This window comes from Equus asinus, chromosome 2 (assembly GCF_041296235.1).
Source record: "Equus asinus isolate D_3611 breed Donkey chromosome 2, EquAss-T2T_v2, whole genome shotgun sequence".
Taxonomy (NCBI): Eukaryota; Metazoa; Chordata; class Mammalia; order Perissodactyla; family Equidae; genus Equus; species Equus asinus.
In genome coordinates, this window is record NC_091791.1 from 117,566,554 (window position 1) to 117,580,638 (window position 14,085).

General features: G+C 35.0%; 1 protein-coding gene across 10 annotated transcripts in view; it reads right to left on the bottom strand.

Annotated features, from left to right (window-relative positions):
* Positions 1-887: 887 nt before the first annotated feature.
* The window catches only part of UBE3A (ubiquitin protein ligase E3A), a 95,342-nt gene continuing 82,144 nt past the window's right edge, over positions 888-14,085 (bottom strand). For all 10 annotated transcript variants that reach the window (XM_014844401.3, XM_044763317.2, XM_014844403.3 and 7 more), the window contains 2 exons: positions 4,166-4,309; positions 888-2,917 (listed from right to left, as the gene is read on the bottom strand). In XM_014844401.3, the coding sequence (XP_014699887.1) occupies positions 2,797-2,917; positions 4,166-4,309 (265 nt within the window). In that variant the 3' untranslated portion in view covers positions 888-2,796. The remainder of the gene's footprint in view (positions 2,918-4,165; positions 4,310-14,085) is intronic.

Sequence of the window (14,085 nt, forward strand, 5' to 3'; positions counted from 1 at the left end):
ATAGAGTAGCCTTGGAAAGACACTCCTTCCTCTGATAGTTTGATGAAATTCTTGAGAAAACCCTTAAAGGGGACCTGGAATACCAGCACAGTCGTGTTTTTACGTGAACAGGGAGTGATGTTGCCAGGTTACAATCATCTATCCTTTATAGTAAGATATATGTGCCAAGGGAGGAATGAATAACACCAGCTAGTTCTGTCTGAAGCCTCATTTTCAAGTTTCTTTTTGATATGTATCACCCTACATAGGTATGTATCCTAAAATAAAGCTAGGGAAGTTGTAATTGGATTTTACCACACAATTAACCACAGCTCAGGAACGTAATATATAGGGTCAGGAAATCTAAATCATTTGCTGAAGCTGCCAGGATCCAGAAAAGTTTGGCTGTAGGCTGCATTTTTACATTATATGATTGAAATTTTCTATAATAATAAAATGTAAAAGACAGCTTATATTTCATTTAGAAAGCCAATTATTTTAGTTTATGGTTCATTTTTTCCTCCCAGAGCTTCCTGCAGACTGTGGGCTGATTCAGAGAAAACCAAAATATGTGAGAGTATCTGAGCAAAAAAGTACCTTTATGACATGACACTTGGGGTAGAGGGAGTACCCACTATAGTCAAAATTTTTATTGCTTTCCTCTTCCTTAAGATATTGTCCAGTGACATTCTAGTATACAGTAATGAAAAGGGAAGTGGTAACATGCCCAGGATAATTAATTACTACGCAAGTGAGAACAGCTATTCTGGACAACCAATGACTTTTTTCTCTTCAAATATTTTTAAGGGTAGATTTATTTTCAACTGTTTGTTAAAAGTCTATTTGATGTGAATTCTATATGTGATAACCTATACTCAATTACCATTCAAAAATTTCATACAGATATGTTATTACAATTTTAGAACTTTAATACTGTAGTGATAATAAAACTTGAGAACTGAAGAGCACAAATTTCTTCACGAATTTATTATATAAAATGCCCCCGAGTATTTGATTTCTCTTCTCACTTTCATTTTACACAAGAAGCACATGGATGAGAGGCCCTTTAAGATGACTGTAGTAGCATAAGGGTCCCTTGCCATCAAGGTAGTGTACATACCTTAACAGTGTTCTAAAGGCTGGCCCAGAAAAAACTCATATTACCATATCACAATATGGAAAGCATTGTCTTCTTTATCCACTAAATTATGGTGAAATATGTCACTGTTTTATTTAAGCATTATGGTACATAACAGTTCTGTCTCAATTACTAAAGGAATTAAAATAATCCTGAAAGACATCCTTTTTCCCCTCCAATGATTTGAAAGCTGTATTGTTCCTGCCAATTTCAAACAAATCATCACGTTGATCTGTCATAGTCAGTTAAAACAATCATCAAGGCACAAGCTCAGCACATTAGCTGTAGCTTGTAGTAAAAGGATATATCAATATGTCTCTCCTTAAAAATACATAATCCTTTTATTTTATATTGCAATAAGAGAAATTAACATCACAGACACAGAAGACTAGAAAGGGGAAACTACTACTTCTGAATGTCCAGTAATTTAAACCTATTTGTACTTTTCCAGAGTACATGAAAGCAATATTTAACACTTTTTTTTGAAGTAAAATTTAATCTTTGGGGATATACAATGTAAATAGGACTTAAAAGTAATAGTTCCATTCATTTCCAGGTTTGCTTACTGTATCATTAAGTAAAACAAGGCACAGTAGCCATTTTTCCATTATATTGCAACACTGATCATGTGCCTTGATAAAATGGCAGATTAGACAAGATGATGGCAACATGAAGGGAAGACTTTGGATTGTCTATTTAAAATGTAGCTAATAAGTAATTAATAAAAAACTTATTTTAAGTGCACTTTCACATGCTTTGTGTTTATAATAAACAAACTTCCTAACTTTCTTGCAATACGCTTGACTACCATTTCTTTTGGCCAAATGCACTTTTCCCCAGTAAACTTAAAACAACAACAACAACAAGAACAAGAACAAGAACAAGAACAAAAAAAATCCCTGTCCTTTCATATACTAAGAAAGAGGACTGGCTACTGAAACAGTTCGTTGCAAGACACATGAAGACGACATACTGTGACATGAGCTGTTTTTAATCTGTTGTGCTGTTACTAAAGGAAAGTTCTGAGGGCTGCAGTTAAACATTCCACATTCTCCCTTCCATCTTTATTGATTTCAAGATTTTGCACAGAAAACTCTTTGGGGACTAGAACAGCAGCAATTGCATCACACTGTTTTCAAGACTTCAAGTTTCAAAAGCAAATTGTTTTTAAAAAAAAAATACAGTTCCTGATTTGAGTTAGATACAGGGACAAAAAATAGCACATACTTGAAGGTTACATGGTCTACAAATGGTGGCAATATTTTCCTTGGGAGAGTAGTTTTGTTGGTATATATTTTTTTAAATACTCAAAAAGGCTCAACCTCAAGCAGTAATAAACACAAGCAAAAGTGATTTAACCCTTAAAATAAATATTCAGAAAAACCTCTCTGTACATACAAGTGAAAGAATACGTAACACTTTCACGCAAAAAAAAATAATAATAATAAAGGATTTGTTCATATAAGTAGCTGAAATCTGCTGTTCCAGCCCACATATCCCCAATAAAGAAGGGAGGCACAGACATAGGTGACTACTGTGGTTCACTATCTTACAGCCTTTTTGTACTGGGACACTATCACCACCAATTTTATCCCTCTTGTTCTATTTATTAAAATTTTAAATTTTCTTTTCCGTTTCTTTTCCCTTTTTTTCTTTTTTCATTTTTTTTCCACTTTTTTTTACAGCATGCCAAATCCTTTGGCATAAGTGATGGCCTTCAACAATCTCTCTTTAAGTTTTTCTTTGCTTGAATATTCCGGAAGTAAAAGGACATTAAAGCAAGTATGAGATGTCGGTAACCTAAATAGAGAGAAAGGGGAAAAACAGGAAAATAAGTCATGGGAAATACATTCAGTATTAAATGATTCTACTTTTAGATGGTAAATATAGTTGAGATGGTTTGCAATATAGACTACACATTAATGCAAGTCATAAACTTTTTGCTTTCATCATGCAACAACCAAGTAACAATTTGTCTTTATGTTTTAAGTTACTCAATGCTAATCATGATGATCAATGATGATAACATATTGCAACCACCGAGTTATTACTACATACCAGATATTGTTTAGGTACTTAACCCTTAGAGTTCATTTAACTAAATCTTCTCATAATAAACCTACAGAGTGGGTATCAGTATCCCCACTATAGAGGTGTACTCTTTGATGCTGCTGAGAAATATTTCTGGCAATATGACTATGTAAATTATTCCATAAATATAAATAAATTTACATTAATACATTATATGTCAGATAATGTAGAATACTAACAGAAATGTTTCTATGCATTTAAACCAATAAATATAGGCATACCTTGGAGATTATTGCAGGTTCAGTTCCAGACCACAGCAATAAAGTGAACATTGCAATAAAGCGAGTAACACAAAGTTTTTGGTTTCCCAGTGCATTAAACAATTATTTATACTGTAGTCTATAAAGTATACACTAGCATTATGTCTAAAAAACATCAACGTACATACCTTAGTTAAAAAATACTTAGCGAGTCATAATGTTTTTGCTGGAGGGTCCTGCCTTTAATTTGTTAACAAAAAAACAAACAAAAAAACCCCACAGTATATGTGGACTGCAATAAAACAAGCTATGCCTGTATGCTAGTGCTCATGTACGGTCCCTACTTGCCAAATAAGTTAACTTATACAATAGAGAGAGAACAAAATTAGTCAAAGATTATGAAATTGAGGATTCTGGCATAATCTAGTGCTGAACAGACAGTCTGAGCCTCAATTTAACTACTCTAAAAAGATTACATAATATGGCTTTCAATTAAAAAATTCTGAACCAAAAACTGAATGAATCACACCGATTTGCAAAGTTACAAATCAAGTAAATCCTATAATAATTTTTAACGAGGCCAGTGTTTAAAAATTTCCTCAAATAATATTAACAAAATATTCTGTGAACTAATTTTGCATATGATTTGGAGATTTCTATACAAAATTATAAAAGTGCTCAGAAGCTACTTTACGGTCCACATGTGTGAGATATAGAATGCAAGGTTTGCGGTATATAGTCACAATTTAGTAATTACCTTTCTGTATCTGGGCCGTTTTTGGCTATAATCATCTTTAATTTTCCTAGTCCGCCTACAGGTGCTCGGTCTGTGCCCGTTGTAAACTGCAAGAAGAGTCTTTTCTGCTCATCTGTAAACGAATGAACAATTTCCCAGAACTCCCTAATGAGAAAAAATATAATCCTGACTTTAGTTTGGCATTCGTTACAACCAGCACTAACATAAGTGTATGACTTGTATTAAAACCATATTAAGAGACAACTTACAAGTTAATATCAGGAACCCTAAAGATTGATTCCTGGTGATCTAGGATATAGGAATTCCACTTAAGCAAATTTATCTTAAGGAAACAGTTTTAAAAACATCAAAGTTTATGTTCATCACTGTATTATTTATAAAAGTAAAAACTGGTAAACCTAAAGTGTCCAACAATAGGAAATAATTATGTAAACTATGGCATATTCACAATACATAATCAGTAACAAACAAAAGACAAAATTCAAAGCCAAAATCCCATGCACTGAAAATGACTGAAAGAAAATAATCTGAAAAAATTAACTCCAGATGTCTTCGGGTATATGTTTTACTTCCTTATTCTCTCAGTCTACTCATTCCTGATTTAACTTTGGGAGAAAAGGTGATACAGATTAAGGACAAAAGAAAAACAAATGAACAAACAAACAACTTACACATCTAATAGCAGTAATACAAAAGTATACAATTTTTATACAAACTGGAACACTTTTACCAATAGTGTGTGCTGTAAAATGGGGAATGGGGGATTATACTGATATTTCTGCCATACAGAGTTATCTTAAAAGAATGAATTTATCCCTAGAATTCCTAAAACCTATGTGATAAAAGTCATGTTACAATGTTGCTTGTTATACTCACTCTAAAAACAAAATGCAAGCTCATTAAGAACAATTTTGGCATGCTTCTTTGAATAATCAGGTACGCATTATTTTAACATATACTCAGCTAAAAAATTTGAAGATTTTAGAAAAACAAAAAAAAAAGAACGTTTAATTGGTGAAATAATGTATTTCAATATTTATTTGAAAAGTTCTTTCCAGAACCTTGTCAGAGAACATCATACTTCCCACAACCATAATTACAATTCTAGCTTTTGATATTCTAGTATTCCAGTATATAATTTCTATTACCAAAATGCTGCATTTTTGTTGGTGCAATGCCATTATTTCTGACAAGGGTTAGCAGCTTTATTAGACTTCTTGGCTCTCTCCAGTGTCTCGCTACTTCCCTTGCCTGACACTCTAACATCCTCCTCACCCCTAAGTTTCTGCAAACCTACCACTCACCTAGATGAAATGATAAAGAAATACAACAGGAATCTGGACATGGAATTTGCAGGCACATCTCTCAGGAAGGAAAGAAATCATACAGTTTAGGTAATTTCTTTTGGGTGGCTGGCAAGAGAAAAAAGGAAGTCTGCTGTAGCCAGAGCCCTCTGTCAGGGCAAAAAAGCTGCCCTACAATGGGTGATAATCAAACCTTCTCACACTGCAGAAGTGCTCTGAAACCTAAGTGAACCAGGCACACCTGAAGAGAAAGATGCAGGGTGCCCTTGAGTGGAGGAGACAGACCCTGATGGAAGTAGCAGACCAGGAGTGGTCACTCTGACCAGTCTGGCTCTATTATTTAGGAGCTATTTCTTTGGTTCTCTTTAAAAAAAACTAGAACTTAAAATATTGGGGTTACTATCAGTTTATATAATGAAAACAATTACTCAACAAAATTCTTCTCTTCCTCTAAGTGTTATGTTCTACAACAAGAATTAAGAATACAACTACTTAGAAAACTGAAAATAAAAAAAAAAAGCTTCTTTGTTCCAACATAAAAGTGGTAGCTGCATGGATCACATCCCATTCACATCTCCCAAAACCTAACCAGATCAAAAAGGAAAGAAAATCCAATAAAAATACCCATAACCTATGCCTAGATTAAACTAGCAGCAAACTCCAAGTGACATGTAATCTGGAGTATGAATAACTAAGCCCACACTAGCAGAGTCCAGCAGGAGTATGTGGAAGAACGAAGTGTGAAGAATAACATGGGTTAGGGTTCACTCCAGGAGGGGAGGGGCACCCAAGAGTGAACTACCAAGGGCAGGTAAGGGCACTGGCAACAGATGGCTAAAAGGAAGGGCCTTGGAAAGTACCTGGGACCAGAAATGGCAGTCTCAAGAAGGTACCATGTCTGGAAGAGATGGGGGGCACCTTGGGAGGCAGGGGTGTCCCCTGAAAGTAACTTCTGGTTGTAAAGGGATGGAAGCAGCTGATGAAAAAAGGCCCTGATTAAACAAGATGGAATTGAAGAATCAGAAGGAGCTGGGCCAAATAACCATATATCAAAGAAACTACCATTGCCACAGCAAAAGAAGACCTTCTATGGAGAGATCACTAAAGCCACCAAACTCCTCCTCACTCTCCCATGAGATCTACTAACAGCAGGTCCAGAAAAATCCAACATATAGAAACATAAATGAGAAAAACAGAATTCCAAACTCCAAATAAAGATATTATAAAACAAGTCCAACAAATACATGAGAAACCAAACTTTCTGGCAGAAAAAAAGTACACCTGAAAAATCCAGTTGTGAAGAATGGGAAATCTGTGACATTCACATTCCAATATGAAGGGAAAATGCAACAACAGATGAGAAAGAACACCATTAATCAGAAATACAAAACTCAGAGAGAGATGGACAAATCTGAATTAGAAATGAGAATACTCAAAAATACTCAAGAAATATACAAAATGAACTTCGAAATAAAGACTAATTTATAAGGTGACCAAAGGACAAGCAAAATGACCATAATTTCTACTAGGGACACGGAAGTCAGAAACAAAAAAGCAAGAAAACAAATTAAAAAAAAAACTAAAGAAATGCACACCAAAGCAGAATACAGGAAAAGAACAATATTTAACTACATGAACATAAAAGCTTTCACTTGGAAAAACACCCTGTCAGCAAAATCAAAAACAAATGACGAACTAGGAAAAAAATATTTGAAAATTTATCAACATTAAACTGCGAATCTCCCTAACACAGAGTTTCTAAAAATGAAGAAAATGACCAATAACTGGGCAGGAAAATGAACAAGACTATAAAAAAATACAAATAGCTCTTAAGTACAAGAAAAGATGCCCACTCTCATTCATAATGAGGAAAACACAAATTATAACTACACTGAAATATCGTTTCTCAACTAGCTGATAAACATCCTAGTTTAACAACACTTTGGGTTGGGTAATTGTAGGTGTATATACTCTTATATACTGCTGGTGGGAGTGCAAAATGTTACAATTTCTGTGAAGGAGAATAGCAAAATTACATATGCATGTAGTGGCATTTAATACAACAATGCCACTTTCAGCAATTTAATGATACCCTTACATATGTACGGAATAATCCATGAATCTGATGATTCACTGTTACATCACTTCTAATAGTAAAAGGTTAGAAATAACCACTATGTCCATGAACATTAATAATCTATGCTGCAGGGGCCAGCCCTGTGGCCGAGTGGTGAAGATCGCACGCTCCGCTGCGGCGGCCCAGGGTTTCACCAGTTTGGATCCTGGGTGCGGATATGGCACTGCTCGTTGGGCCACGTTAAGGCGGTGTCCCACCACATGCCACAACTAGAACGATCTGCAACTAAGATACACAACTATGTACCAGGGGCATTTGGGGAGATAAAGCAGAGAAATAAAAAGATTGGCAACAGTTGTTAGCTCAGGTGCCAATCTTTAAAAAAAAAAAAAATCTATGCTGCAGCCACACAATCTGACAGTATTCAGCCATACAAAAAAATGTGGGCACTATCTCTGTATTGATATGGGGTGATTTCTAGTATATACTGGGAAAAATTTCTTCCTAGCTCTGTCCCCTGAAAAACACCTGCAAGCAATAACATTTAATTAAAAAGGTCACCTCTTGTACCCAATATTCACTTCTAAATGCCATTCCCCAATAATTTCTTGTAAAAATGGCTTATTTCACACCTAGGGTTAAGAATGTTGAAGGTGAGCTAAAAATTTCAAAATTTAATGGGGTCATGCTAAAAATACACAAAGACTAAGTAATTTGAACATCATTAAGACCAATGACTGTGCAACACATTAAACATAGAAGCCGTATGTTCATAACATGATTCAGAAAAAGGCAAAAAACACTAAAAAGCCAAACAATTGCCACTACTGAAATTATTACATTAACTCCTTACTCTGAAGTATTTAAATACATTTTATCATGCCTTTTCAGTAGAACTGTTTTTCAAAGTACCTAAATAGCACCCATTAAAAAGAAGAAAATGAATGGCACGTATAAAGAAAGAATGAACAGAAGAAGAAAATTATTTTCCAAATAACCAGTTTGCAACCCCCAGTGAAATAATGGATTCAGGTAAGGATACTAATGGATACTAAAATCAGGTGAAAGACAGATAAGGGGTTTTGGGAATATGATGGTGGCAGTGACACATTTTGTATTTTGCTTTTTTAAAAAAAATCTTCCCAATCTCTCCCATAAAAACAGAGCTAATTGGATGGGAAAATTAAAGACCTACAGGGAATACCTACAACAAAACTAGGTGATAAGATATCCCCCATGAATCTTCGAATATAAGTGGATAGGAACAAACTACTGACATCTAGAAGAACTGGTTGGTTATCAGCACCAGTGAGTGAGGAAGCAGAGGGAAGACAAGTGGTTTCTTATAGCTTTGAGAACAAGGGAGCCTCAAAACCACTGACCTGCTGGAAAGCAGGGCCAGTTTGAGAATAGTAGTTAAAAGTTAAGAGGGAGTTCCACAAGATCCAATTTGCCGATGATTACAAGGGGATCATGATACAATAAGCTCTGGGCACTTAACACTCTTGACACCAAACTTCCCTTCCAAAATAAACCTTATACTGAGGAGAAACTGCTGGGAATAACATCCAAACTGACCAGATCAAGGATAGTAAAGGCAAAGGAAAATTAAATTAAGTGTGGGCAGGGAAGTAGAGAAGGCATTTCAGAAAGCACAAGATCATAGTTCTGATCATCCTACAAAAACAAAACGCATGGAGACCTCCTGAAGCACGAAAAGCTGTCTTGGCCTATTTCTCCCTCTTGCAAGTATAGGAAAACTAGTTTCACTTTTAAAAAAATGAGCAACAGAAAAGAATTGCAGTCAAATACTAAACAAAGTTATTAATAGAGAGCAAGTACATGTGTACAAGAATGATGTCCCTATAGAGAATGAAAAAGAAAGTACACCAAAAGATTTGCTAACAAATGAAAATTATAAATGAATTTCAAATTGAGCTAAATATTTTTTTAAAACAATACTAGAAGCCATGAAAGAACAAGTAAATCAGAAATAGGGAATCTCAGAACAAAGGTAACAGAAGAAAAGGAAGATTTTGGAAGACACGACAGAACTAAGGAATAATGTGATATAAAAGAAAAAAATCACATCAATATGAAGAAATGAAAACTAAACTAAAAGAACCACAGGGTGAATTAAGCACTACGATAATACCACTGAAAGAGAACACAGAAGAAAAATCTTAAAAATCAAGAAGAAATGAAACCATGCCTGAAACTCTCCTTGCCAACCCAGAGATACAGTTGGCAGGGAACTGAATTCTGCCACAATTGGCCCTGTCTTGGAAAGTGCTCTCCTTCCTGCAGAGCCTCAGAGTCTCTCCCAGCCCAGACACACTGAATGGCCAGGAATACCAGTAAGGGGGATCCTGCCACAACAGGCACAGGGCCCAGGAAGTGCTCTCCAGTCCCATGGGCCTGAAACACCACACAGCTCAGACTGGAGAAGTAACTCATTTTGCACCCCTTAAGCAATACCATCAGGGAGGAGAGGAAGCCTGAGTGAAATGAGATACATGAAGCAGACCTGAATAGCACCACAATGGCTCTGAAAATTAAATTTGTCACTGGAACCACAACCCACACAAAGTATGCCAGGACCTGCATGCTAAACTTGAACAGGATGACCATCTACTAAAAGAAAAAAATGTAAATAGGACCCAGAGTTTCCTAACATAAGAGCCAATATGTCCAGGATACAATCCAAAATCACCTGTCATACCAAAACCCAGGAAAATCACAATACGAAGGAAAGAAAATCAACTGACATTAACACTGGGACAAATAAGACGTTGAAATTATATGATAAGGATTTTAATGCAGTCATCAGAAAAGTGATTCCACAAGCAATTACAAGTTCTATTGTTTCACAAATGAAACAATAGAAAATCTCAACAAAGAAATAGAAGTTACAATTAAAAAAAGACAAACAGAAACTATAGAGGTGAAAAACACAATAAAAGAAAAATACTGGGTGGTCTCAAGTAGAGTGAAGATGAAAGAAGATAAAAATCTGAACAAAAGAGAGAAAACAGACTGAAAAATAGAAATGAACAGAGCCTCAGGTACACGTGGAACAACGGCAAATGACTGAACACTGGTATCATTAGAGGCCCAGAAAGAGAAAAGAGAGAGTGGGGTTGAAAAGGTATTTGAAGAAATGATGGCTGAAAACTTTCCAAGTTTTGTAAAAGATACAAACTCACAGTTTCAGGAAGCTGAACAAACCCCAAAAAGCATAAACAAAACTATTCTTCAAGAATAAAAGGAAAATAAAGTCATTCTCAGACAAAGGATAAGTAAAAGAATTTGTCATTAGCAGACTTGTCTTTGAAGACTGACTGAAGGAAAAAGATAGACTCTTTAAGTAAATGGAAGGAAGAATGGAAATAGCAGAAATATAGGTTCATATAATAGACTACCCTTCTCCTCATTAGTTCTATAAATCCTATTTGGTGACTGATATGAAAATTATAACAGCATTAATATGCAAGACAATGACATATAAAAGTGGAGAAAGTAAGAGACCCAAAGGAAAACAAGGTTTCCACACTTCACTGGAAGAGATGTTGATACCAGTATCACATATGTGTAATGTAATACAAACAGCATTCATGAAGAACACTAAAGAATACACACAAAAGAGAGTATGAAAACTGAATCAAAAAGGAATCCTAAAATATGTTCAAGTAACTAAGTAACCCAAGGAAGGCAAAAAAATAGAAACAAGAAACCATAAAGAGGAAAGAAACAGAAAATAAATAAAATGGCAGACTTAAGCCCTCACATATCAACAATTACCTTAAACATAAATAGTCTAAATATATCAATTAAAAGGTAAAGATTGATGGAGTGAATGAAAAAAGAATATGACTCAACTCTATCCTATTTAGAAAAAACTCAGTTCAAATTCAGCAACATGGAGAGGTTGAAAGTAAAACAGAAAAAGATGTATCACGCAAACATAAAAAAACCCAAACAGGAATGATTATATTCATATCAGGTTCAGAGCAAAGAAAATTACAAGATGGACCTTATATAATGATAAAAGGATCAATCCACCAAGAGACATAAGGATTCTAAATGGGTATGCACCAAATGACAGAGCCTCAAAATACATGAAGCAAAACCTGACAGCAATAAAAGGAAAAAGAGACAAATACCAGAAACAGATCTACACAAATATGTTCAACTTTGACATATGTGAAAAAGTAATTCAATCAAGGAAGGATAGAGCAGATATCAAGAATATGCAAAGAACTCTCAAACTCAACAGTAAAAAAAAAAAACAACTGCACTCTTGGCATTTATCCCAGAGAAATGAAAACTTATGTTTTACTAAAAAACTACATGATTTTTCATAGCAATTTTATTCATAGTAGCCCCAAACTGGAAAAAACCTTGGAGTCTTTCAACAGGCAATGGAAAAAAAGAATGTCGTAAATCCGTATCAAGAAATAATACTCAGCAATAAAAAGGAACAAACTATCAAGGCTGGCCCACTGGTGTAGAGGTTAAGTTTGCGTGCTCCCCTACAGCGGCCTGGGGTTTGTGGGTTTGGATCCTGGGTGCGGACCTAAGAACCACTCAATAAGCCATGCTGTGGTGGCATCTCATATACAAAATGGAGGAAAATTGGCACAGATGTTAGCTCAGGGATGATCTTCCTCACCAAACAAACAAAAAGGGAACAAACTATTGATACGTGCAAAAATTTGGACTCTCAAGGGAACCAGGTTGAGTAAAAAAAATCAATCCCAAAAGGAGACATACTGTGTATATGATTCCTTTATCTAACATTCTTGAAAATGACAAAAATGAAAGAAACAGAGAACAGATTAGTGGTTGTCAGGGGTTAGAGACTGGAGTGGGAGTAGGGTGGAAATGTGGGTGTGGCTCTAAAAGGGCAATAGGAAGGATTCTTGTGGTAAGAGAACTTTTCTGTATCTTGACTATATCCTAGTTGTGATATTGTACTAATGTTTTGCAAAAAAATTATCTCTGAGGGAAATGGGGAAAGTATATACAGGGTCTCTCTATATTATTTTTTATAACTGCATGCAATTCCACAATTACCTCAAAATAAAAAGTTCAATTTAAAAAAAAGTGTTAAAGAGGATTAATATCAGATAAGTAGATTTTGGAGGAAAGAAAATTAGTAGAGACAAAAAGGCACATCACATAACGATAAAAGGATCAATCCACCAAAAAGATATACTGGAGCTCTAAGTGCATGCACCAAACAAAAGATCTTCAAAATACACAAAGCCAAAATTGGTAAGAGCTGAAAGGACAAACAGATAAATCCACCACTCAGAGCATTCAACACTCCTCTCTGAGCAACTGATAGAACCACTAGTCAGAAAATCAGCAAAATCATCAACCAACAGGATCTAAATTGACATTTATAGAACACTCTGCCGACCAACACAGAATACACAGATTCGAAAGTTTTGAAGCCATGGAGACTAAGTTTTCTAATCTTAAAGAAATCAAACCAGAAATCAATAACAGAAGGAAAAAAACAGGAAAATATCCAAAAGTCCTGGAAATTAAACAACATTTAAATAAGGGTCAAAGACAAAGTCTCAAAATAAATTTTAAAAAATACATGGATATGAAGAAAAATGAAAGTACAACATATTAAAATATTTGGGATACAGCTAAAGGCTGAGAATAAAACTTAAAGCTTTAAATGCTTACATTAGAAAAGAGGAAAGTTCCCAAATCAATAATCAGTGTTTCTACCCTTAATAAGCCAGAACGGGAACAGCAAAATAAGCCCAAAACAAAGAAGGAAATAATAAAAGAGCAGAAATCAATGAAACTGAAAACAGGAAAAGAAATTTTAAAAAAGTTGGCTCTTCAATATAATCAATAATTTTGACAAACCGCTCAGCAATACTGACTGGGAAACAGAAAACACAAACTACCACCATCATGAATAAAAAAGGGGATGATCAGTTCAGACCTGCAGACATCAAAAGGATAAAAAGGGAATATTATGAACTCCACACACACAAATTTGACAACTTAGATGAAATAAACCAACTCCTCGAATAACACAAACTACCACAACTCACCCAGTATGAAAGGTAATTTTAACAGTCCTATTACCATTAAAAAAATTAAAATTACAAACCTCCCCAAAAAGAAAATCTCCAGGCCCAGGTGATTTCACTGGAGAATTCTACCAAACATTTAAGAATTAATACCACTTTAACACAATCGCTTCCAGAGAGTATAACACTTCCCAACTCTTTTCATGAGGCCTTAATTACCCTGATGTTAAAACCAGAGCAAGACAATACAAAATACGACATAACTGTAGACCAAGACCTCTCATGAACTTAAACACAAAAATCATCAACCAATTACCAAGTAGAATTCAACAATAAGCCAAATGGGGTTGAATCAGGTATGCATGGCTGGTTCAATATTGGAAAATTCATTAATGTGATGTGTCATATTAACAGGATAAAGAAAAATCATGATCACATCAACTGATGTAGAAAAAGCATCTGACAAAATCCAAAAGC